This window comes from Salvelinus namaycush, chromosome 26, assembly GCF_016432855.1.
Source record: "Salvelinus namaycush isolate Seneca chromosome 26, SaNama_1.0, whole genome shotgun sequence".
Taxonomy (NCBI): Eukaryota; Metazoa; Chordata; class Actinopteri; order Salmoniformes; family Salmonidae; genus Salvelinus; species Salvelinus namaycush.
This window is the reverse complement of record NC_052332.1, coordinates 35,543,113-35,568,756: the sequence shown is the minus strand read 5'-3', so window position 1 is coordinate 35,568,756 and position 25,644 is coordinate 35,543,113. Positions and strand designations below refer to the sequence as shown.

General features: G+C 44.2%; 1 protein-coding gene across 1 annotated transcript; it reads right to left on the bottom strand.

Annotated features, from left to right (window-relative positions):
* Nucleotides 1-2,166: 2,166 nt before the first annotated feature.
* LOC120021524 (CCR4-NOT transcription complex subunit 6-like) lies at nt 2,167-14,678 on the bottom strand. Its single transcript, XM_038965315.1, has 12 exons — nt 14,482-14,678; nt 12,441-12,562; nt 11,650-11,836; nt 9,790-9,875; nt 9,415-9,516; nt 9,129-9,197; nt 8,821-8,978; nt 8,407-8,561; nt 6,840-6,994; nt 6,512-6,745; nt 6,211-6,413; nt 2,167-6,008 (listed from the first exon to the last, which is right to left on the bottom strand). Exons 2-12 carry the CDS (start codon nt 12,550-12,552, stop codon nt 5,796-5,798), a joined length of 1,674 nt encoding a protein of 557 aa, XP_038821243.1. The 5' UTR covers nt 12,553-12,562; nt 14,482-14,678; the 3' UTR covers nt 2,167-5,795.
* Between the last annotated feature and the right edge of the window lie 10,966 nt (nt 14,679-25,644).

The following is a 25,644-nucleotide window of genomic DNA, read 5'->3' as shown; positions in this document are numbered from 1 at the left end:
CAAATTTACACTGTTATACAAGCTGTACACTCACTACTTTACATTGTAGCAGTGTCATTTCTTCAATGTTGTCACATGAAAAGATATACTCAAATATTTACAAAAATGTGAGGGGTGTACTCACCTTTGTGATATACTGTATATATATATATTTTGGCCTCTGACATTGCTCGTTCTGATATTTCTTAATAAAAAAAATTCTGGATTATGTGTGTTTTGTTTTTTATTGCTAGGTATTACTGCACTGTTATCGCTGCACCTGCAAATCTGTGTACGCAACCAATAAACTTTGATTTGTCTGCATTGGCATTCTTGACCCAAACCAACCGTGGACCGTAATCTCCCAATAATCTGAAGCCATGTAATTTGAGGAAAAGCTGAACAGTGACATTACTAACATAGGGAGAGTGCTTTCTGGGAAAAAGATAAATGTGCAATCCACTAACTTTGGCTCATGGTATTGGTGTTTCAAGGTGAATGAACCTCAGCACAGGCCAGAGAGGCAGATAGGTGTCAGTACTCCCACAGACAGCTCTCGTAGAGCACTGTGCAACAATAACATTTGTACCAAACTATGCCACTATTGGCCTTGAGATGCAAACTTGATTTTCTACTTTATAGATTTACAAAAGTTTTTTTCTAAATGTTTTCTAATAAAACCATTTTATCTCCTGGGAATGTTAGAAAAAAATAAAACTTTAGCCAAGCACTCCTTCACCAGCCATGTACAGCTCCACCAGAGGCAATCTGTGTTTCTGTGGGCCAACGGCATGCTCCAGTGAGAACATTCCTTGGTTTGCTGAGCGGAATCTGTCCTTATCAAGACTAATGGCAGCGTTGATTAACTACACAGAGCTGGAATCAAACTGTTGCTCTGTGCTGAAGGGCTTAATGCTAGCAGCTCTAAACTCGCTCTCTGAGCCTCTCCTCATACCAATCTGGCAAGTAGATCAAAGTGGCAGTTCCCCAGCTCGAGTACTGACAATACTAACTGTTCTGGTGACAGAATGACATGCCAGAGACAAGGCAAGAGAGAGTGTTGAGCGCGTGCCAATTGTGAGGACCTGCTAATGGATTGATTTCACGCAGTTTACAGCAAAGCCATTAGTAACATCTGCTGTGAATGTTCCCCTGGGTATAGGAAATAACCCCCTCTCTCCTAGCATGGAGAAGGGGCTGGGTCTAGAGCTGATATCAAGTTCCTACTCGCATACCCCTCCCAAGAAATGTAGTTGTCTCTTTACATTTCTTGGCCCCTCCTCCCAGCTTGCCTCCTAACCCACAGCAACAGATGCTGCTCAGACAGAAGACAATGCCGATGCAGCAGCTACAATCAGTAGTCTCTCTCGCCAGACTCAGGGAGATACAGCGGCCATCTGTGAGAAGAAACAACAGTCGATACAGAGATTCATCTGGGATCCAGTTGAGTATCACATCCACAAGACAGAACCTCGATCTATATATTCAACCGTGTCCAGATAAAACAGTCTTTCATCTTTTCCCGAACATGCTGAGTTATTGGAAATCAAACCATTCATAAACCACCTGAAATCAGATTGAACTTTCTAACCGATGGTACATAGACACCATCTGCTGGCTGACTGTCACGATTTTCTGATTGGAGAAATCCCCTCTGTGGGATCTAATAGGAGAAACAATTCACTGCTTATTTATCCAGACTGTTGCACTGCATGTTCCTGAAGGGAATGTTGTTAAATATAAGTTGAGATGTACCTTGAAATAGTCTCCCAATGTCACGCCTGTCCCCATAGGGATCTGCAACTAGAACAAGACATAACTCACATTACCAGAGTCACAGATTCACTCCGGTGTACAACACACAAGTGTTGTAGTCAAGTCACTGAACTCAAGTCCCTAGCATTCAAGTCGTTCAAGTCCAAGTGTTGAGTCACGAGTCCCTTGGTAGCGCTAAAAGCTGCAGTCCAACGATCTCTGAAGCTACAGTATATTTCGATATGTATACAGCTAAGCAACGTTAGACTGCTAATACAGCAGCTATCCAAACATCTGCTGTTGTAGCTAGTATGTTGAATTATGCAAGGGAGGGAGATTCTGACAAATACCGGTCAAGTCATGAGTCATGAAAATCGTGACTTGAGTCTGAATCCTGGACTCAAGTACTGCAACACACAAATACAATACACATAGATTTAAAACAGATATAGCATTTATTTTCAACCAGAAATAGGAAAAATACAGAGGTTTAAAGGAAGCAAACGGACCCAGTTATAAACAACTAGTGAAACAAACTGACCCAGTTATAAACAACTAGTGAAGCGAACCAAGAAAACTGGAGGATGACATGGTAAACAATTTCACTTTACATAATATGTATTTAATTGTTTAATTAAAAACAGCTGCCATTATGTTGTGTGTGTGTATATATATATTATTATTGTTTAAACATTGTGCAAGTTTGTTGCTGGTATTCCATAAAAATGGTCAACAAGAGTTGGTCCAGTGCATTACCTCTATACAGTTCTTCCCTTTCAGCTGGCCACAAGCCTAACCACTGCATTTCTACCTCTACTTTCAGAAAGAAAGGTAAATGGATTGGGAAATAGCATGGAAAAGACGACAAAAATGGAAAAGACAGGGATATTGTAATTTCTGCCAAATACTTCTGCAAAAGCATTACAAACTGGAAACTCGTGCAAAAAGTTGAGTTTAAAGCATTATTATTGGCATGTTCTGGTCAACTATTCATAAGGACGGATGAGGCGCGCCACAAATCTGTCAGTCGCATCAAATTCATATTCTGCCAATGACGGTGGTGGCCATACACGCACCGGTTATCAAACGTAAGAGAAATGGCTAGAGATGAAGTCAAGACACCTAAAGTAGTGCCAGGGAGTAGCTCAACGTTGCCAACTAGGCTGTGCTAACAGTAGCACCCGTCAAACATCTCCAGTCCCCCTAGAGCAGGGCTCTCCAATTCTGTTCCTGGAGAGCTACCGTCCTGTAGGTTTTCTAGCACGCCTGACTAATAATTAGATGGTCGATAAGCTGAATCAGGTTAATTACAACTGGGGTTGGAGTGAAAATCTACAGAAGGGTAGCTCTCCAGGAACAGGGTCGGAGAGCCCTGCTCTAGGGTCTGCCAGGGAAACAGTGTAAGGGACAAATTGTCTGATAAATGTTGGCTAAAAGTCAGTGGAACCTCAAAATGCTGCACATCTACAAGCAAATAGCCTTTTACGCCAGCCAGCTCTTCAGCTACTAGCAAGACATCCCCTACCCAGTACCAGCACCCGATAACATTTTACAAAGCTAAAAGTTGATCTCATTTTGTGACAATGACAAATCTTTATTTATCGGTGATTATTTTCTCTAGATATTTGCCAATCGTTTTTTTTCTTTAAAAATACTGTTTAAATCATCCATACAAATCTAGAATTCGGTGTGCCAACATTTTTACAAAACGACATTTGGTTTAAGAATTACACAAAAGTAAAAAAATGAGCAAAGAAAGAAACCAATCATACTACTACGTCTATGTAACACACACACTTACTTCATGTCAAAGAAAGGAAACGTGATGCATCTTGACAATTTCACACCAAAAAAATCTTAGTTACAACACCATCAGCAATCCAATATAATTAAACAGATACATTGCTTTTGTTGAAAACAACCAGATTTTTTAATTGTAAAAAAAAGGGACAACAGAAAAGGACCAAGACCGTACTCTCTCCATCAGTTCTCCTGCTTGGTAAAATTAATTTAAAAAAATATGCTTTTGCAAAAAGGCAAAAGCGTCATTTAAAAAAGCCATACGAGTAGCTACGCTAGTGTTCTAGAATAAAGTGCTCATCAATCCTTCAAATAAAATAAACTTCAGGAGAGCAGAACAAAAACAAACAAGAAAAATGGCCTTGTGAGAAAATATCCATAATTGAAACAGATCATATGTTATACAGTTGAAGTTTACATACACCTTAGCCAAATACATTTAAACTCAGTTTCACAATTCCTGAGTTAATGACTCCAACCTAGGTGTATGTAAACTTCCGACTTCGACTGTATATCCACTGTGATTTGGAAAAGAGCTGGACCATGCCACCATTCTGGACCACAACGGACTGGACCACATCACCGTTCTGGACCACAACGGACTCAGAGCAATATTTCAGAATAACACATTCTGCCCCCATTTTTACCTCTGGATTTTTTGTACTGTATGTAAGTGGACTTCACACATGCCCTTGAAGTAGAATGCGTCAACACTGTAGGTCTAGCAGTAGACAAAAAAAACATAACATGAAACAAAACTTAAAAAGAGAATGGCCTGAGTTCAGGAGTCAGATAGAACCATTTTACACAAGACTGAGGCTTCTTCATGATCGGCTTCCTCCGAAAACAATGAAGACATGATAAAAACAGACCTAAATACGTTAGAGACAAATTTCAACAGCAGAAACCTGAAAAAAAAAACTATTGTACAAGCTGGACTTTTATATTTCTTTAACTTTAAAATGGAGACAAATGTTGCCTTAAAATTTACAATACAATCATTTTTGCAAAAACTGACCATACTTACAAAATAACGCAGCATATTATGACTTCTGCAGTTCATATACAATCAAGTTGAGTCCAAGTTTCTGTATCAAACAATAAACTATTAGTAATGGAAAGGAATAACCCTGTTTAGAGCATGGATGTCTTTAAAATTGACATTTGTTACCTGCCTCTAAGACAGTGCTACAGCTCTGTCTGTTGGAGCATGTTTTTAGGGGGCTGTCCACCCAGCATTAAACCATAACGCAACTTAACACAACTTGGCACCTGACCAATTCCATATGGCTACACAGCTATGCGGTCAGAGATGGGCTCTCTGGCCTAGGACAACATGTTGGGAAGCTGTCAAGTCAGACTGACCATTTTCCCTTTTCTAAATCCCTAAGCCCCGTCACTAAGAACCACTAATGGTCACTGAGTGAATAACAGGTGGTTGTCGTAATATTTGAATATCTGACGCTAGATTCAAATGATGGCTCTGTATGGCACATGATGTGTGATTAGAAGGTAAAAATGCTTTGAAATATTAAAAAAGTGGTCCCTTAATTTTACTCTGTTCATATTAGGCTATAAAAACCAGAACAGGAGTGAGCAATTGCGCCACTCAGTATAAAATGGAGCCGCTGAGTTAGAGGACAGGCTTTTAGCACCTGGAGAGGTGGTCTCCGCATCAGCAGGTGGAAAAATAACGTTTGGCCTGCTCTCTCCAGCACCTCCAAACCTGCTACACTATTCAACACACCTTTATGGCAAGATACAGCAATGCAAGGGAATGGATTTGGAGTTGCAGAGGCTGAGACAGACTCTGGTTAAAAACAGGTATATCGGCCTCGTGGGTTTATCTAGTTGATCGGTGGCAACTTGAGATGTACCTGTTTGCTCGGGCTGGAGTGTGGCGACACGACTCCTTCCCTATCAAAATATCTCACTTTTAGATTTTACCATTTGCCACACAATACAATTCAACAACTTATCTGTAGGTGATGTAAAAACGATATAACACCAAGGACTGCAAAGTGTGATATGGTGCGGAAAAAAATACAACATCAAATTGTGCCCAGGAAAGGAGGTAAAGACTTATCGTTGAGCTTGCCGTGAGCTTTTGCTTCAGTTAAAATCCTTGGGGGGGGGGGGGAATGATTGCCGTACCCCCCGCCCCCTCTGATTGTACATAGATTTATCCAGAATATTCTTAATCGACTTTTCAGGAAAAATAGAACAAGATTAGAGCATCAGCTCCCTCGTGGCTCTGAAAACTACCTGCGCCCTGGCAGGTGGATTCTGTTGACTGACGACGGGTTGGGAAAGAGCAGCTCCAGTTGTGCAAACAGGGAGAAGTGATCGGAGGGGATGTGGGGGTGGGGACAGCCGCTGATATTGTTCTCATGGAGCCAGTGAGGATCCAGAGGGCCCAGAACCCCCAACACATTGAGCGTAGGCTGAGAGTAGAAGATGTAGTCAATGATGCCCTACACAGAGAGGAAAAGCACGTTAGATGGCAATACATTCACATCACCCGGGCTGGAGAAGATTTATCAGTGTGACCCAAGCCTTCATAATAGCCCAGGCTTCTAGAACATTCCAGACAGCTTGACGCTAAATTTACACCAACGCAAAAATAACGTGGTACACAGAAGAGGGAAGCTGTGACCGTGACAGTGACAGTCTCACCTTGAAGTCGAAAGTATAGTTGGTGTAAGGCATCAGGCCGTTTTTATAGGCACTCTTCAGCTTGAAGTCGTGGGTGATCCTGCCGTTGGACGCGCCGTTCTTTCCGTTGCAGTTGAAGTTCGTCAAGCTGTCGATGTAGCGCAGCTCCTGAAAGTCTTTGTGGGTGCTGTCCACTCCACCCGAGCTCAGGAACTCCACCACACCTGCAAGCCCGCAAACACACATACCACCAGTCATTACAAATGTCACTACAGTAGAGCACACTCACTATTCAACTGAGCCAGTCCAGTCATCCACTCACCAGAGTCAGGCAGTGAGTTGAGGTCAGCACACAGGACGAGTGGGACGGCGTTGGCCTCCCCGGAGATGGAGGAGAGCTTGAGGCTGCGTGTGGCCTTGTCTACGATGTTCTTCACCTCAGACAGGAACATGACGGTCTGGACCACCTTGACGTCCGAGTATGCCGGGTCCCAGTGCATGTGGGCGTTGGCCACCAGGAGGAGCTGTTTCTCCATGCCGTGCAGAGACTTCCCCGCTGGACAAACACACAGCATAACAGCAGCGTTTCTACATGGGAAACATTTAAGCCCTATGGAATTCCCGCTTCTTTCATGTGTGGTGAGACCTACCACACTGCTCCATCATCTCCTTGCGCATCTCTAGAAGCGCAGCCACACCAATGTTGTCCTTAGTCATGACTCTGTTGAGCATGGCCTCAGAGCCCTCAGAGTTGGCCATAGCCAGCTGGTTGAATTCCACCGTGTGTTTCTGTACCAGGCTGAATCTATACAGTAGACAGGACAGTCAAAACAGACCAGTGAGAGGAGGAGAGGAGAGGCAGACCAGTGAGAGGAGGAGAGGAGAGGCAGACCAGTGAGAGGAGGAGAGGAGAGGCAGACCAGTGAGAGGAGGAGAGGAGAGGCAGAACAGAAAGGTGAGTGCAATGTGCTGCCTCTGGGACAGCATAAAAAGGCTATTCTGCAATGGCTGAACTTGGAATCATTACACCTCTGAAACACACGATATACACACACACACACACACACACACACAGGGTAAATGTCATACATACAGTACACACACACACTAAGGATGCACAATTCAGTACATTTTCCTGCCGACTAAGTGACCTTCAACCAACAGAAATGACATTTTTATCAAACAGTAAAATGACATGACCAACAGAAAATACTTTCAGAGATCTGTATATAACGAAGAGATGTTTATTAATAAATGCTAGTCGTCCCAAGGCTGGCGACAGAAACACATTGGGCTTGTTTTCATTAAGAGCTTAACAATGGAACCATGCAACAGTAGCAAGCCTATCGTCTTAGTCAAAAAGCTATAGCCTATTATTGAACATGCAACTGCTGTAATGAAGCAGCTAAGTCATTTTCAAACATTTACCAAAATGAAATTAGCTGGAAAACACAGTTCTAAACAGCAGACCAAAATGTGACAGAGATGAAACTCTCCACTAGAAACTTAGAGGGGGAATCTACAACAACTAGGATGTGCTGCTAATATGACCAGGATCGTGCCTTCAGGACAACAAAACACAGTTGATATGGAAACCAATAGAACAGGAGAGAAATGCTGGTTAATGGCATCAAGAAGTCTTTATAAAATAATTGCCTTCACGTTTCTATGGAAAGATTTTAAGACATGCCTCATTATTTGAAGTAAAGTAAAACGTTCAGCTTTCAGACAATTACTGCCTCAAGCTCACATTGCAAAGTGGTGGGTGACGCGCTGATAGCCTCCCGACCGTTGACTATAGCCTACGCACTCGAATGGCAAGAGGGAGGTGCACTTGATTAACAAATAAAAAAAGCTCCTTTTAAAATTGTGGCTATCAAAATGTATTTTATTTACACGCGATTGCATTTAGAATTGTTATTTGTTGCGCAATGACTGGGCTTATAAAAGCATGTTTCACTCCAGTGAAGAGCTGATAGGACATCCCTCTCCTCAAACTAGTCTCTGTATGCTGTGAGTGTGTGATAAGATACATGATGACTAACAAAATTACACAAGTGACAATTTAATTCCACTGAATTATGCAAATTAAACTATGGACCGATAAGCATGACCGGTGAAATGTATTTTTGGCGGCTAACCGATTAACATCCTGAATACATACGTGAGCTCACAATCTAATTAGGACTGACAGGTGGCAGTGTGGTGTCAACTCACTTTTCGGTTCTGTAAAATATGGCGCAGCCGTCCACATGCTTGCGGTCGCACTCTGACATGGTCCTGGCACGGGACTTAGGGCTAAAGAAGCCCTCGTAACCTTGCTCCTTCAGCTCTGGCAGGAAATAGCTGTAGTACTGAACTGTTTCCACTTCCTGTTAAGGAAAAACCAGGACAATTCCAGTTAGTTAGTGTACATTTTGAAGGTGCATTATTCAAAGTATAGGACCTGTAAACTATGGAAATCAAACCCCCGTTCTCTTCCAACAGATGTCATTCTAACGTGACACAGTTGTCCTGCCATCTGATGAAAGACAATGATCTATGCCCTAAATGCTAGACCGATTGTACCACGCACGTGTCATCATTTATTGCAGCGGTCAGTATTAAATCCCAGTGTGTCCGTCTGCCCACCTGTAGGCTGATGATGTCAGCACTGCAGTTCAGGATCTCCTGCATGATTGACTTCTTCCTGTACTCCCAGTTGAGGGCCCAAGAGGGGCAGTAGCCGTACAGCTGGCGCGTGGCGTACTTATCACACAGCACGTTGTAGCACATCACTGAGAACAGGGCTAGCAAAGGACAAAGGGACGTAAACAGGAGATTATTCAAGTCTAATTAGGGCTCTGAATATGATCAACACACACACAACAATGTGTGTGTTGATATGTGGCTTTCAATAGGCATTGCAAGTGATTTGTAAGGGTGGATGAGTTTGTTACCTGCTGTTCTTGCCCGGTCCGGCTCGGCCTGAACAATCCATGATCTGGGCGGAGGCTGCTCTGAGCTGACTGGGACAGATAGGGGGAACATGAGTCATCCTTACACTGCTCCTCAAGGAGGAGTGACCACTTGAATAGGATCATCAAGATCAACTGACGGAGCCAAGTCATTCCACTCACCCAATGTCAAAGAAAAGCACAACTTATGTAATACCTGCTAACTAACACACTCACAATCCAACACAACACAGGAGCAACAACATCCTTTTCTTGTATTTGGACTCACCTTGTTTAGTCCCTGACAGATTGCCCAGAAGGTAGTTGAGCAGTTTCCTTGTGCCATCATGCTCCTGGTAGAGGTTCAATATTTCTTGTGCAAGTGGGTTTCCTGAGGAGGAAACAGAAAGAAAATGAACACACTACACAGAAGATATTACACAGGTTCCAGGATGCAGAATGAAAACAATGCCACATCTCTCATTCTGTGACCTCTACTCTGGAAATCACTTGGCTGAGCAACCAAATAGGCATACACAGATTATTATTAGAGCTAAAAGTACACAAGGGAATCCTTAGAGAAAACCCATGCAAGATTACAAATCACTATGAACTTAGATAACCCAAACATCCAAAACGTAAATGATTATGAAGCAAAGCTTACCTTTTAATCCCAGTGTTTGTAACTGAAACAGTTTTCCAAGCTCAAAAGGTAGAACCCTCAACTGGTTGTTGTTTAAAATAAGTTCCCTGTAGAAGAGGTAAGACAGACATGTTTTAGGATGCTAGGGACAGAATAAGATTCAGAAAGTAATCAAAGAAGTGAAGGCTTTTGTCGAGTCACCAGAGCTGTAGAAATCCCTCTGAAGTAACACATAACAATCATCTGTCAATCAATAAGTATCTGTTCAGGTCATTTCCATGTCTGCTCAGCCAGTTACTGAGCAAAGTTTCATTGAGGGTCAGGTCCTGAAGAGGGAATACACAGGAGCGATACAAACAAAAATATAAATTTCCTTGAAACAGAGGAACTAGCTATTACAAATTTCAATCATAATGAGGAATAAGGATATGCAATACCACACACGGGAGCCTGAAATGTCTCTTCATCCATCTCCTTTATAGAACGTGCTCTCAGTCTAAATTCCCTAGAGACTCTGAAATGGCAATGTTGACTGAATGAACAAACACACTTAACATTTCCAATTATAATGGAAACAGCTCAAAAACAACAGGGGTTGAAGCATGAGAATTGTAGAAAGGGGTTAAATGAAACAGAAACCAGGTTAATTCCAATGCTATTTTGTAAAAGAGGAACAGCAAACTCTTCTCTTTAACAGGCCATATCATTTCGCATATAATTTCTCATGTGGAAGACAATAACAGTAATGTGGATTTTAGTTCTCCAAACTAGCATCACTTAGCGCAGTTTGAATTGTCGCCACTGTAGACTGACAGACACTATGTCGCCACCGTAGACTGACAGACACTATGTCGCCACCGTAGACTGACAGACACTATGTCGCCACCGTAGACTGACAGACACTATGTCGCCACCGTAGACTGACAGACACTATGTCGCCACCGTAGACTGACAGACACTATGTCGCCACCGTAGACTGACAGACACTATGTCGCCACCGTAGACTGACAGACACTATGTCGCCACCGTAGACACTATGTCGCCACTGTAGACTGACAGACACTATGTCGCCACCGTAGACTGACAGACACTATGTCGCCACCGTAGACTGACAGACACTATGTCGCCACTGTAGACTGACAGACACTATGTCGCCACTGTAGACTGACAGACACTATGTCGCCACTGTAGACACTATGTCGCCACTGTAGACACTATGTCGCCACTGTAGACACTATGTCGCCACTGTAGACACTATGTCGCCACTGTAGACTGACAGACACTATGTCGCCACTGTAGACTGACAGACACTATGTCGCCACCGTAGACTGACAGACACTATGTCGCCACCGTAGACTGACAGACACTATGTCGCCACCGTAGACTGACAGACACTATGTCGCCACTGTAGACACTATGTCGCCACTGTAGACTGACAGACACTATGTCGCCACCGTAGACTGACAGACACTATGTCGCCACCGTAGACTGACAGACACTATGTCGCCACCGTAGACTGACAGACACTATGTCGCCACCGTAGACTGACAGACACTATGTCGCCACCGTAGACTGACAGACACTATGTCGCCACTGTAGACTGACAGACACTATGTCGCCACTGTAGACACTATGTCGCCACTGTAGACTGACAGACACTATGTCGCCACTGTAGACTGACAGACACTATGTCGCCACCGTAGACTGACAGACACTATGTCGCCACCGTAGACTGACAGACACTATGTCGCCACCGTAGACTGACAGACACTATGTCGCCACCGTAGACTGACAGACACTATGTCGCCACCGTAGACTGACAGACACTATGTCGCCACCGTAGACTGACAGACACTATGTCGCCACTGTAGACTGACAGACCTGAGAGACACTATGTCGCCAAGCTCGGCAGGCAGGCTCCTGATCTTGTTGGATGAGAGGTCCAGGTACACCAGGTTTTGAAGTTTGGCAATATCGGGCGGGATACGACAGAGGGAGTTATCGCCGATATGAAGAGCAGTGAGGTGAGTCAACGTCCATAACGAGGTGCTCAGACTCCTCACTTTACCTGCCCAGGCGAGGGGGGGGGGATGAGGGGACAAGAGAGTCAGTGAACAGGAGCACAGAAATACAGTAATTTAAATAAAAATAAAGAACACACCTACTAGGCCACGGGAGGTTGCTGAGGGGAGAACGGCACATAATGAACAGAGCAAAGGGAATGGCATCAAACACCTGGAAACCATGTGTTTGATACGACTCCAGTCATTACCCCGAGCACATTCGCCCCAATTAAGCTGCCACCAACCTACTGTGCATAGGCTTACGTGTGGAAGCCTTCAAATCAAATTGTATTTTGTCACATGCACCGAATACAACAGGTGTAGACTTTACTGTGAAATGCTTACTTACAAGCCCTTAACCAACAATGCAGTTAAGAAAATAGTTAAGTAAACATTTACAAAAAAAAAAAAAAAAAATAGTAACACAATAAACAATAATGAGGCTATATACAGGGGGTACAGGTTAGTCGAGGTCATTTCTACATGTAGTTAGGGGTGAAGTACATACTAACGCCGTCACCACAATGAGCTTTTCGACATGCGCTAAGCCAAACAGTTTCATCCTAATTTGACGCTATAGCATGTGATGCCGCCCCAACCGGTCCTCACCACTGATTTCGAGCTCAGCCCAGTATGACTTCTTCCCGTTGGCTGCCTCATCAGTGGACATTATCGTGTACATCCGCCTCGGGTCGGGCAGATCATATTTTTCCTTGGGCATCCCTGTAATACTAAAAAAACACAAAAATACATTGCATGATCCATTTGAAACGATTCCCTCAAAGAGCTATCCTGGAGATTTTGACTCATAGGCAAATAGCATAACACATGAATTCCTAGGACACCTAATATTTACAAACCTGTGAAAAAAAAAAAACATGACTCTAAGATAATGCAAATTCAATACAGTACTTTGGAAGTCTGTTTAGCCTAAAGTTATTTGAAGAAAGGAAAAACCTGCACTCACTGAAATATTCTTTAAGTTTGTTGTTTTTAACATGGATAACATGCCTCTCTGTAGCAGCAATTTCTCTCTAGCCTAAGGTAATTACTTATTCCACGAGGCCATCTCCAAACATGCAAAGCAGTAGACAACAGGCGGTTTTTCAGAAACTAAAAGGTACACCTCTAGTAAAACCACTCCGTAGACAGCTGCTTCAACCTGCCATTCATTCAGCGCCACAGATTCAGACCCTGTGCCAAATGGTCGTCAGTAGTTACCATAGCCACAAAGTCAAGAACCATTTCTACAATTTCTCTTAAAATCTGATTAAATCTTACCCTAACCTTAACCACACTGCTAACACTAACCTTATATTAAGATCAAAAAGAAAATGTAGTTTTTATATATTTTTTACGATATAGCCAATTTTGACTTTATGGCTGTGGTAACTAGTGGAAACAGTGCCATGAAAAAAACAAGAGGCTATTGAATGAGCACTCTTAAAGAGAGCCATAGAAAAACACGTATGCACAAATTATTTTGCTTCAATTCTAAAAATCAAGTAACATCTTAACAAAATCAGAAAAAACACAGGGTGATGAACAGATTGACACTGTAGGGGACATGTGTCAAGATTGTACAAACAGCAAGATCCACGTGTTGAGTTTAGGAGCTCCCACAAAGGCAAAGACTTGATAAAATAGCTAGCTTAGCTATCTTAAATGACAAAAACAAGACCTTCCTGTAAATCAAATGTTAACTTCAGGCCAGTTTGGGAGGGGGTTGTGCTGTGCTGCCAATAAACATAAACACACATACCTTGCTAACGTTAATTATTTCTGATACATAAAATAACTATCCATCACGTTGACAGTGTGGCTAACACGTTCACAAACCTCTGTTTTGACAAATTGAAGTCAAAGACTTGCGGATTGCATCTTGCAAGTTGTTAGCTAACTTCTATAATAGTTCATTTTTGACAGTGGTCACTGGTTTAGCTAAACTACTAAGTAAACACTTGACATCATTAGCTAGCTAGCTGAACAAGTTGGTAGCTAACGTTAGCTGGTAAGCTAATGTTAAATAATGTCGTAGCACATGCTACCTAACGTTAATAACCACATGCCATTCAAACCAACATTTCATGATAACTAGCAACCATGACAGCTAAGTTAGTTAACTGATCCATCTAACTTTGTTAGTTCAAAACAAATGCAGCTATCTTTGCCATTCGGCTTGATTCGCATACTGGGTACAGTTTATATAAAGTGGCTTAATTACATTGAGCCGTATGAGCTTCAGAGGTAGCTAGTTTAGTTAGCTAGCCTTTCGAGTACATTTACAGAACTAGACAGATATCAGCTATCAAATACTTCAGCCTCCCTCGACTTCTAGATTGACTTCAGAGTCTAGTTAGCTAGTTAACGTTAGTTAGCAAAACAGAAACCAATAGTTAAAGTAGCAACGAGAAAATGTGGCTATCCCTCATGGATTAGTACGTTTTGCTATATACCTGGCTAACTATCTTATTTAGTTTGACAACTAGTGTTAGGGTTCTAGCTAGCTACCCATTTTTATTGTTCACTAACTGGGTTAGCATTCGTGTTGGTTAACTGACTGGTATCTAGCTAATACGTCTCGTAAAAGTAACGTTTTCGTACACAAACAAATGCGTATCTATGACTGAGAATATTATGGTTTAGCTACCTGTATGAGCATACCAATCATCGATGGCGAGTATGTTACGTTTCCTTTGTTTCTAATTCACTTCGGGTCAGCTGTTACTCACTGAAGGAAAACAAGAATCATGGCGTCTGTCAGAATTTTGGTCTGTGATAACGCTTGTCGTAATTGGCCATTGCTGATACGACCAAGGCCATTGGGCCATTTACTCGCACAACGCCTCCAAACTGTGTCTGCTGGTACAAAACAATATGTAGTTCGCATCAAACCAAATACCCCTGACTGTAGTGTGAAGTTCGGGGCTGGGCTCCTTTGACCCCGCCCACCGTTTTTTTGTTGTTGTTGAGGTTTGACACACGGAATACAAACAAACACGTTTGTGCAGTGGTGGGCCGTCAGGGCCTGCAAGGCCTTCTCTGCTGGCCTAAACATCATCAGAATATATATATTTTTTTTAAAATATATTTTCCCACAAATATGTATTAAATTATTCCCCAGAGTAAGAGTTATACTCTTCATTTCATAGCTTTCCTCTTGGTTGCACTGCTTCCAGCCCCAGGTTGAGATTTGGAGGGCTGGGGCCTGTTGCACAAAACTAGGATAAGGGATTAAGCCAGGATATCTTGGTGATCCTGGCTCAATTGATCCGTAATCCGGTTGCACTAAAGATGGATAGGGGGCAGGAGGATATGTTATGGTATAAATTACCATGGAGATTTATTCTGTGGAGCTAGCCTGCTCCAGACCAGGCTAAATTCCAGGATCTATTTAATCTCATCCCTAATGTCAGTCAGCAGTCACCACAAATGGAAACCAATAGTTATTTCACTGCTCACTATACATTGTTATCACATATAACTAGACCCACTGTCATTATTTAAACGTTTGTGATCATTAATTTCAATGATTTTGGATAAAAAATGATTTTTAGATGATGTTGCTATCATTAGATAATTTACAGTTTCCCATAGACTATAAGGCTATATATAAAATGATAGAATATTAGGGCCACAGAGGGGAAAAAAACACAAGTCATAATATTGTAACCAGTTGTTTTAAAGGAGGACAGTTGTTAAAATGACAGATGTGGGGCATTTCGTGAAATTGTACTTCAGTATGGTTTCATAAACAAAGACATGCTGATGTGCCAGAATATTAAGTATCACATTGTCATAAGTATCAAAACTGTAAAAACAATATGTAGCTTTTCTGCAGAAAGAACCAGCCTCATAAATTTATGACTTTATCCTTTTTCTTCAGTGTGGCCCTAGTACTCTGTCATATAAACAAATACACATTCCATATGAATATAAAAACACAATGTGTAACATTATGTTCCTTTATTGAATAAGGACAAAACAAAGCAGGTAAACCATCAGCTCCTTTCGAAACTGAAGTCACAGTGACTCTACAAGATGGAAAGCACAGAATCCAAGCATATTATACAAAATGATACATACACATTCAAAGGTCTGTATATAACACACCCTGCATGTCTGCACACTAAAATAAATGCAGGACAAATCCATACACATCAACTGAACAGACAAATGAATGGATGCAGTAGCCTCCCTGCAGCCTTGTATTACACACAGTATACCGCACAAACATCATAAGAGGCCAAATTCGTAAAAAAACGAACCCAAAAAAACCCAAATTCCTCTGCCACCGCAGGACATATTTAACCAAAATTGAAAGCACACATACTAACTAAAATAATTCAACACATATTGGTCCCTCAGCAGCCGACCACTGTCGTCATCAGGGAAGATTGCCGGATTGTCCCAGTCCATGGCTGGTGGCACTCTGGGGGCCCTCTCCTTCCTCAGGCAGGCCACATTGTGGAGGACAGCACAAGCCACAGTAATATCACATGCCCTAACAGGGCTGACCCTTAATTTGTGAAGGCAGTGAAAGCGTGCCTTCAGGAGGCCAAAGGTCATTTCAACTCTGGCCCTGGTCCTGGCATGGGCATGGTTGTAGGCCTGCTGTGCTTCCTGGGGGTCTGTGAAAGGTGTCAGGAGAAAAGGCTGGCAGCCATACCCCCTGTCTCCCAGCAACACACCAGAGAATTCACCTGTCAACACAAAATCTCATCATTACTACCTCATAAACACAGTGATATTCTTGACACAGCCATGATGGTTATAAATAGGGGTTGTGTGGCTTACCTTGTGATAGGCACTGATAGATTTCAGAGGCCCGAAAGATTCTGGAGTCATGGACTGAGCCAGGCCATTTTGCCACAACATTGCTGATCACACAGTCAGCATTGCAGACCATCTGAAATCATAAGATGAGGAATATTACACCAATCAATGCACATCACTGGCAATGCAGAGTGTTCGTCAATGGACAATATCAAAAAGTTATGTTCACCTGAACATTAATGCTGTGAAAGGATTTCCTATTCACAAAATCGGCCTCATGGGCACCTGAGGGGGCTTTTATCCTTATGTGTGTGCAGTCCACTGCACCAATGACATTGGGGAAACCTGTCACACAAAGTAATGAGTATCCTACTATGTGTTAACAGTTGTCCTGTAATTTGTAGATCCTCTTACCTGCAATCCTATAGAACTCCTCTTTGATGTCACAGAGTCTTCTGTGGCCAGGGAAGGAGATGAAGACATCTGCTAATGCTTTGATAGCCAGACACACACTCCTTATTGTGCGGCAAATTGTGGCCTTGTTCAGCTGTTCTGCATCCCCCACTGAGTACAGGAAGGCTCCACTAGCAAAAAAGCGCAAGGCCACACAAACCATTTGCTCCACACTCAGTGCATGGCTCCGTGCAGTGCGGTGCTTAATCCTGGGACCCAGTAGTCTGCATAGATACCTGATGCCATCTGCAGAAAACCTGTATCTTTCATATAGATGGTCATCAGGGAAGGCCAGTGGGTCCAACCGGTCCCTGAAGACCCTTTCTCGCCTGAAGGCTCTCCTCAGCACAAGTGCTTCTTCATCCACCACATCTCGCACGAATGGGCATGCCATTGTCAGAGCAGAAAGGAACACACAATTTTGGGCCTTCATATAGGCTAGTGGCCACACCTGGTGCTGGGGGGGTGGGCAAAAGAGGGCGATGCCTTATAACGATGACTTGGTTGTACGGATTGCTGGGAAAATAAAAAAAACCTTAGAAAGATGCCACCGTCCTGTGTGCTCACAATAAGAGCTCATATGTCATGGCTCACTTGACTTTACGAGAATATACCTAATTTTTATTTTGAGCTGTGTCATCTTCTTGGAGCTGGGGGAGGAAAGAAAAATAATGATTAATACATTTGTGTTACAGTTAGCATACAGTGTACATTGAAGGCATATCTCACCTCCCTCTCAAGTTTTTTTATTTCAAGGTCCAGTTTCCTAATTGTCCTCTTTTTTATTTCGGACTCCAGTGCAAGATTTTCCATCTTTTTCTTCTTGTACTGAATGTCTATGTCTGCCAGTTCTATTTGGCGCCGGAGGTGGTTGCCATACAACTTTCTGATAGCTTGTGAGCTCTGTGAACACAATACAATTAGCGCAGCTGGAATTTGGCAGGATGTGGTGTCCTTTTATTAATACGCACTATGTTGCCAGGCTGGTTTTCCCACTGTATAGCATCTGGGTCCTGTAAAAGAAAATAGATTTTTTGATTTTGATGAGGACTCCTCACCATTGTAGAGTAAATAGTACTTTCACAGTCTTAACATGATACCTCATGCCTTCTGGAATCCAGAGAGATGGTCTCCTCCTCATCATCGTCTCCATCATGTGCTGTTGCTGCTGCACTGGGGCCTTCACCCTATCACATTTAATCGGATTCATATTGAAGCTAGTAGACAAGACATGCCAGGCCTACAGTATGCCTTTGATGGAGTACTCACTGGATCAGCATCGTCTGGTGCTTGTGCTGGTGGCTCTAACAGGAACACAGTGCTGCCAGACACTGCAAGGCAATAGGTAAACCAAAGTCAGACAGTCCAAATTGATTCAATATGAATGTGGTTGTATCCCATGTAGAGATGGAAGGACATACCTTGAATGAAGCGGGTGGCATCTTGGGAGGAACCTATGCTCGTCTCTTTCCCCCCAGGGATCCCCTCTAAGACGGGCCTGCCTTTATTTAGCTCCAAGGCCATGTCCTCTGCTGGGGTAAGGTCAGCCTTTGGTGACCCACCACCCGTGCCTTGTCTGTGGGTATTCTTTTTCACTGCTAAAACAGTACAGACAATGTGTGAGCAGGCACCTTCTGGGTACAATATATGCTTGTGCTTTGTTAAATATTAGTCAGGGACCATACCATTCTGCAGAATGTTCTTGTATTTGATTTTGACCTGCTGCCATGTCCGTTTTGGCCCGTTCATGTTTAATCTACACACACACACACACACACACACACACACACACACACACACACACACACACACACACACACACACACACACACACACACACACACACACACACACACACACACACACACACACACACACACACACACACACACACACACACACACACACACACACACTGCAAAAAATTACTTGGTATTTTTGTCTTGTTGTCAGTAAAAATATCAAAACATTTATCATAGCTTTATACAGTGTGATGGAGTTACTTTACACAATTTCACTCATATCTGCAGTGCATTTCAATTAAAAATTTAACCGTTTCATAATTACAGTACAACTGCATTTTTGGAGATGTGAATTAAATATTTGAATTGTAATTGTGATGTTTCAGCGGAGCGGTGAGTGTGTAATTGTGCACTACTTACGCATTCAGGCGGTCTGCAATACTTTGCCACGCTTTTTCTCTTTGCTTTATCACTGTGGCGGTGTTGCCTTTCTTCTTAATTATATCTTTTACCTCCTCGTATGCCTCCATGAGGATTTGTGCTTCCGACGGGGAAAAGTACGCGGCTCTAGTTGCCATGGTAAATCAGTTAATCTGTGATCTGTGGCGGGGTCTATTTGAGTGAGCCGTGAGCGCGCACCTATCCAGGATTGGTTTCACCTGGCTTAATGAATCCGTGTCTGCTCATCCTGGCTTGGTCTTTGTGCAACCAATTAAGCCTGGACGCACATGTTTTGGCTTCATTGAGCTCAGCTGAGTCATTTATCCCGGATGTCTTAATTCTACTTTTGTGCAACAGGCCCCTGGTCTTTATGTTAGATCTTTTATCCAATCATATTCAGCCATCATGTGTTGCCAGGGGTCTAAAATCTGCCCTCAGGCCTTCAGAATCAACAGTGCGGGCGCTTGTAGCTTATAGTGAATGGAAATGAAAATTTAGTGTCAACCAATCAGCTTTAGAGTTGGCTATTGTACGCCTGCTGGCTGGCTCCAGTGTTACACAGGAGCCAGCTAGCAGGCGTAGTGCGTGCACGTCTTTTGATTGGATTACCAATATTGAGAGGCAGGTCCTATGGAGATCTAGGAAATTGAATTTGATAAACGAATTAATTCGCGTACTACTAAGCTGTTTTTTCAACCCACAATGGCGGAAGGAGGAGAAGATATCGATTTGGTCGAGGATATAATTATAACGCCATTCTCAAGACGAACTTTTCAAGAAAAGTTAGACATTGTAAGGAGAGGTCACCCGACGCCACAAAGCCTGTCACAGGCGGGAAAGGGCTTCGTTCGCTCGCCACTTTCAAAGTTTCAACTACGAGCGCTGTCAATGGCTCACAGGCTCCTTGGCTCCGAGAAGCACTGCAAACTGTACTGCTGGGAATGCCTATTATTTGCAAGTGATCGATTTGGTGTTTGGAGCCACACTGGCTTTGCAAACTTGAGTTGTCTAACCAAGGCAGCAACGAGACACCAAAGTACGGCTGGGCACTAACAAGCAATGGTGCTTTTGAAAACTTTTGGGGACACCGGAGTGGATCTACAGCTCAAAGAACAAGCGCGCAGGGCAACGGAGCTGCACAATGAAAAGGTGAAGGGAAATATTGAAAAGACTCATTGATTGTGTCATGTTTTTGGGTAAACACTGTTTACCCAAAAATGTCAATTTGTCAATTTCAAGGTGATGCAACGCCTGGTTATACTGCGTTTCTGTCTAAATGTATAGTGTCTAGAGCCATGGCAACATAATGATGGTAATAAGAGGTGGATTAATTCGGGTGGGACTGTGTAGTATCTCACTGAAGGCCCAGGCCCCAGGCCCACGGCACGCCACTGCGTTTGTGTGTTCATTTTTGAAGATCGTAAGAAATATTATATAAAGCGGTACTTGCGCTTGTGCTTCTAGTTCCAACAGTGCAGTAATATCTAACAAATAATCGAACAATTCCCAACAACTACCTAATACACTCAAATCTAACAAGTAATCTAACAATTCCCCAACAACTACCTAATGCACACAAATCTAAAGGGGGAATGAGAATATGTGCATATAAGTATATGGATGAGCGATGGCCGAGCGGCATAGGCAAGGTCCAGTAGATGGTATAAAATACAGTATATACATGTGATATGAATAATGGATGATAGCGGTGTGAACAGGCAGTGGCTAGGGTGGTTGTTGTCCTTGATGATCTTTTTGGCCTTCCTGTGATATCGTGTGCTGTAGGTGTCATGGAGGGCAAATATTTTGCCCCTGGTGATGTGTTGTGCAGACCGCACCACCCTCTGGAGAGCCTTGCTGTTGAGGGCGGTGCAGTTGCCGTACCAGGCTGTGATACAGTCCGACGGGATGCTCTCGATTGTGCATTTGTAAAACTTTGTCAGGGTTTTGTGTGACAAGCCAAATTTCTTCAGCCTCCTGAGGTTGAAGAGGCGCTGTTGCACCTTCTTCACCACACTGTCTGCGTGGGTGGACCATTTCAGTTTGTCTGTGATATAGACATACTGACAAGCTGAATGTGCTTTGTACACTTCTTAAGGGTAAGGGGCAGTGTTCAGAAGTTCGGATGACTGACGTGCCCAAAGTAAACTGCATTTAACTCAGGCCCAGAAGCTAGGATATGCATATAATTGGTAGCATTGGATAGAAAACACTCTGAAGTTTCTAGAACTGTTAAAATAATGTCTGTGAGTATGACAGAACTGATATGGCAGGCAAAAACCAGAGGAAAATGTCATGTTTTGTCTTTGATCATCATGTCTTGTCCCTGTGCTTCCCTCTGCTGGTCTTATTAGGTTCTTTCCCTCTTTCTATCCCTTTCTCTCCCCCTCCCTCTCTCCCTCTCTCGCTCTCTCTCTCTGTCGTTCCGTTCCTGCTCCCAGCTGTTTCTCATTCTCCTAACGACCTCATTTACTCTTTCACACCTGTCCCCTATTTTGCCCTCTGATTAGAGTCCCTATTTCTTCCTCTGTTTTCCGCTTCTGTCCTTGTCGGATTCTTGTTTGATGTTTGCTGTTCTGTGTCCTTGTTCCGCCCTGTCGTGTTTTTGCCTTCTTCAGATGCTGCGTGTGAGCAGGTGTCTATGTCAGCTACGGCCTGTGCCTTCCTGAAGCGACCTGCAGTCTGTGGTCGCGTCTCCAGTCGTTCCTCTCTACTGACGAGAGGATTTCAGTTTCCTGTTTTGGATTTACCTTTGATAATATCCAGGAGAATCATTGTTTGTTTAATACTGGAATAAAGACTCTGTTTCTATTACGTCGCTTTTGGGTCCTCATTCATCAGCATAACAGAAGAATCCGACCAAGATGGACCCAGCGACTATGGATTCTCTCAACACTGCCGTCGAGTTCCAGGGAGCAATGCTCGGCAGACACGAGCAGGAATTGTTTGCTGCTCGTCATGCCGTTGAGACCCTGGCCGCTCAGGTCTCCGATCTCTCTGGACAGTTTCAGAGTCTTCGTCTCGTGCCACCAGCTACTTCCTGGTCTTCCGAGTCTCCGGAACCTAGGGTTAATAACCCACCATGTTACTCTGGGCAGCCCACTGAGTGTCGCTCCTTTCTCACCCAGTGTGATATTGTGTTCTCTCTCCAGCCCAACACGTACTCAAGAGAGAGAGCTCGGATCGCTTACGTCATATCACTCCTTACTGGTCGGGCTCGGGAGTGGGGCACAGCTATCTGGGAGGCAAGGGCTGAGTGTTCTAACGATTATCAGAACTTTAAAGAGGAGATGATACGGGTTTTTGATCGTTCAGTTTTTGGGAAGGAGGCTTCCAGGGCCCTGGCTTCCCTATGTCAAGGTGATCGATCCATAACGGATTACTCTATAGAGTTTCGCACTCTTGCTGCCTCCAGTGACTGGAACGAGCCGGCGTTGCTCGCTCGTTTTCTGGAGGGACTTCACGCTGAGGTTAAGGATGAGATTCTCTCCCGGGAGGTTCCTTCCAGCGTGGACTCTTTGATTGCACTCGCCATCCGCATAGAACGACGGATAGATCTTCGTCACCGAGCTCGTGGAAGAGAGCTCGCGTTAACGGTGCTTCCCCTCTCCGCATCTCAACCATCTCCTCCCACCGGCTCAGAGACTGAGCCCATGCAGCTGGGAGGTATTCGCATCTCGACTAAGGAGAGGGAACGGAGAATCACCAACCGCCTTTGCCTCTATTGCGGTTCTGCTGGACATTTTGTCATGTCATGTCCAGTAAAAGCCAGAGCTCATCAGTAAGCGGAGGGCTACTGGTGAGCGCTACTACTCAAGTCTCTCCATCAAGATCCTGTACTACCTTGTCGGTCCATCTACGCTGGACCGGTTCGGCTGCTTCCTGCAGTGCTTTGATAGACTCTGGGGCTGAGGGTTGTTTTATGGACGAAGCATGGGCTCGGAAACATGACATTCCTCTCAGACAGTTAGGGAAGCCCACGCCCATGTTCGCCTTAGATGGTAGTCTTCTCCCCAGTATCAGATGTGAGACACTACCTTTAACCCTCACAGTATCTGGTAACCACAGTGAGACCATTTCCTTTTTGATTTTTCGTTCACCTTTTACACCTGTTGTTTTGGGTCATCCCTGGCTAGTATGTCATAATCCTTCTATTAATTGGTCTAGTAATTCTATCCTATCCTGGAACGTTTCTTGTCATGTGAAGTGTTTAATGTCTGCTATCCCTCCTGTTTCTTCTGTCCCCTCTACTCAGGAGGAACCTGGTGATTTGACAGGAGTGCCGGAGGAATATCATGATCTACGCACGGTCTTCAGTCGGTCCAGAGCCAACTCTCTTCCTCCTCACCGGTCGTATGATTGTTGTATTGATCTCCTTCCGGGGACCACTCCCCCTCGGGGTAGACTATACTCTCTGTCGGCTCCCGAACGTAAGGCTCTCGAGGATTATCTGTCTGTTTCTCTCGACGCCGGTACCGTGGTGCCTTCTTCCTCTCCCGCCGGAGCGGGGTTTTTCTTTGTTAAGAAGAAGGACGGTACTCTGCGCCCCTGCGTGGATTATCGAGGGCTGAATGACATAACGGTTAAGAATCGTTATCCGCTTCCCCTTATGTCGTCAGCCTTCGAGATTCTGCAGGGAGCCAGGTGCTTTACTAAGTTGGACCTTCGTAACGCTTACCATCTCGTACGCATCAGAGAGGGGGACGAGTGGAAAACGGCGTTTAACACTCCGTTAGGGCATTTTGAATACCGGGTTCTGCCGTTCGGTCTCGCTAATGCTCCAGCTGTCTTTCAGGCATTAGTTAATGATGTACTGAGAGACATGCTGAACATCTTTGTTTTCGTTTACCTTGACGATATCCTGATTTTTTTCACCGTCACTCGAGATTCATGTTCAGCACGTTCGACGTGTACTCCAGCGCCTTTTAGAGAATTGTCTCTACGTGAAGGCTGAGAAGTGCGCCTTTCATGTCTCCTCTGTCACATTTCTCGGTTCTGTTATTTCCGCTGAAGGCATTCAGATGGATCCCGCTAAGGTCCAGGCTGTCAGCGATTGGCCCGTTCCTAAGTCACGTGTCGAGTTGCAGCGCTTTCTCGGTTTCGCTAATTTCTATCGGCGTTTCATTCGTAATTTCGGTCAAGTGGCTGCCCCTCTCACAGCTCTGACTTCTGTCAAGACTTGCTTTAAGTGGTCCGGTTCCGCCCAGGGAGCTTTTGATCTCCTCAAGAAGCGTTTTACATCCGCCCCTATCCTTGTTACTCCTGACGTCACTAAACAATTATTGTAGAGGTTGACGCTTCAGAGGTGGGCGTGGGAGCCATTCTGTCCCAGCGCTTCCATTCTGACGATAAGGTCCATCCTTGCGCTTACTTTTCTCATCGCCTGTCGCCATCGGAACGCAACTATGATGTGGGTAACCGCGAACTGCTCGCCATCCGCTTAGCCATAGGCGAATGGCGACAGTGGTTGGAGGGGGCGACCGTCCCTTTTGTCGTTTGGACTGACCATAAGAACCTTGAGTACATCCGTTCTGCCAAACGACTTAATGCACGTCAAGCTCGTTGGGCGTTGTTTTTCGCTCGTTTCGAGTTCGTGATTTCCTATCGCCCGGGAAATAAGAACACCAAGCCTGATGCCTTATCTCGTCTCTTTAGTTCTTCTGTGGCTTCTACCGACCCCGAGGGGATTCTCCCTGAAGGGCGTGTTGTCGGGTTGACTGTCTGGGGAATTGAGAGACAGGTAAAGCAAGCACTCACTCACACTGCGTCGCCGCGCGCTTGTCCTAGTAACCTTCTGTTCGTTCCTGTCTCTACTCGTCTGGCTGTTCTTCAGTGGGCTCATTCTGCCAAGTTAGCTGGCCACCCCGGCGTTCGGGGTACGCTTGCTTCTATTCGCCAGCGGTTTTGGTGGCCTACTCAGGAGCGGGACACGCGCCGTTTCGTGGCTGCTTGTTCGGACTGCGCGCAGACTAAGTCAGGTAACTCTCCTCCTGCCGGTCGTCTCAGACCGCTTCCCATTCCTTCTCGACCATGGTCTCACATCGCCTTAGACTTTATTACCGGTCTGCCTTCGTCTGCGGGGAAGACAGTGATTCTTACGGTTATCGATAGGTTCTCTAAGGCGGCACATTTCATTCCCCTCGCTAAGCTTCCTTCCGCTAAGGAGACGGCACAAATCATCATTGAGAATGTGTTCAGAATTCATGGCCTCCCGTTAGACGCCGTTTCAGACAGAGGCCCGCAATTCACGTCACAGTTTTGGAGGGAGTTCTGTCGTTTGATTGGTGCTTCCGTCAGTCTCTCTTCCGGGTTTCATCCCCAGTCTAACGGTCAAGCAGAAAGGGCCAATCAGTCGATTGGTCGCATATTACGCAGCCTTTCGTTTCGAAACCCTGCGTCTT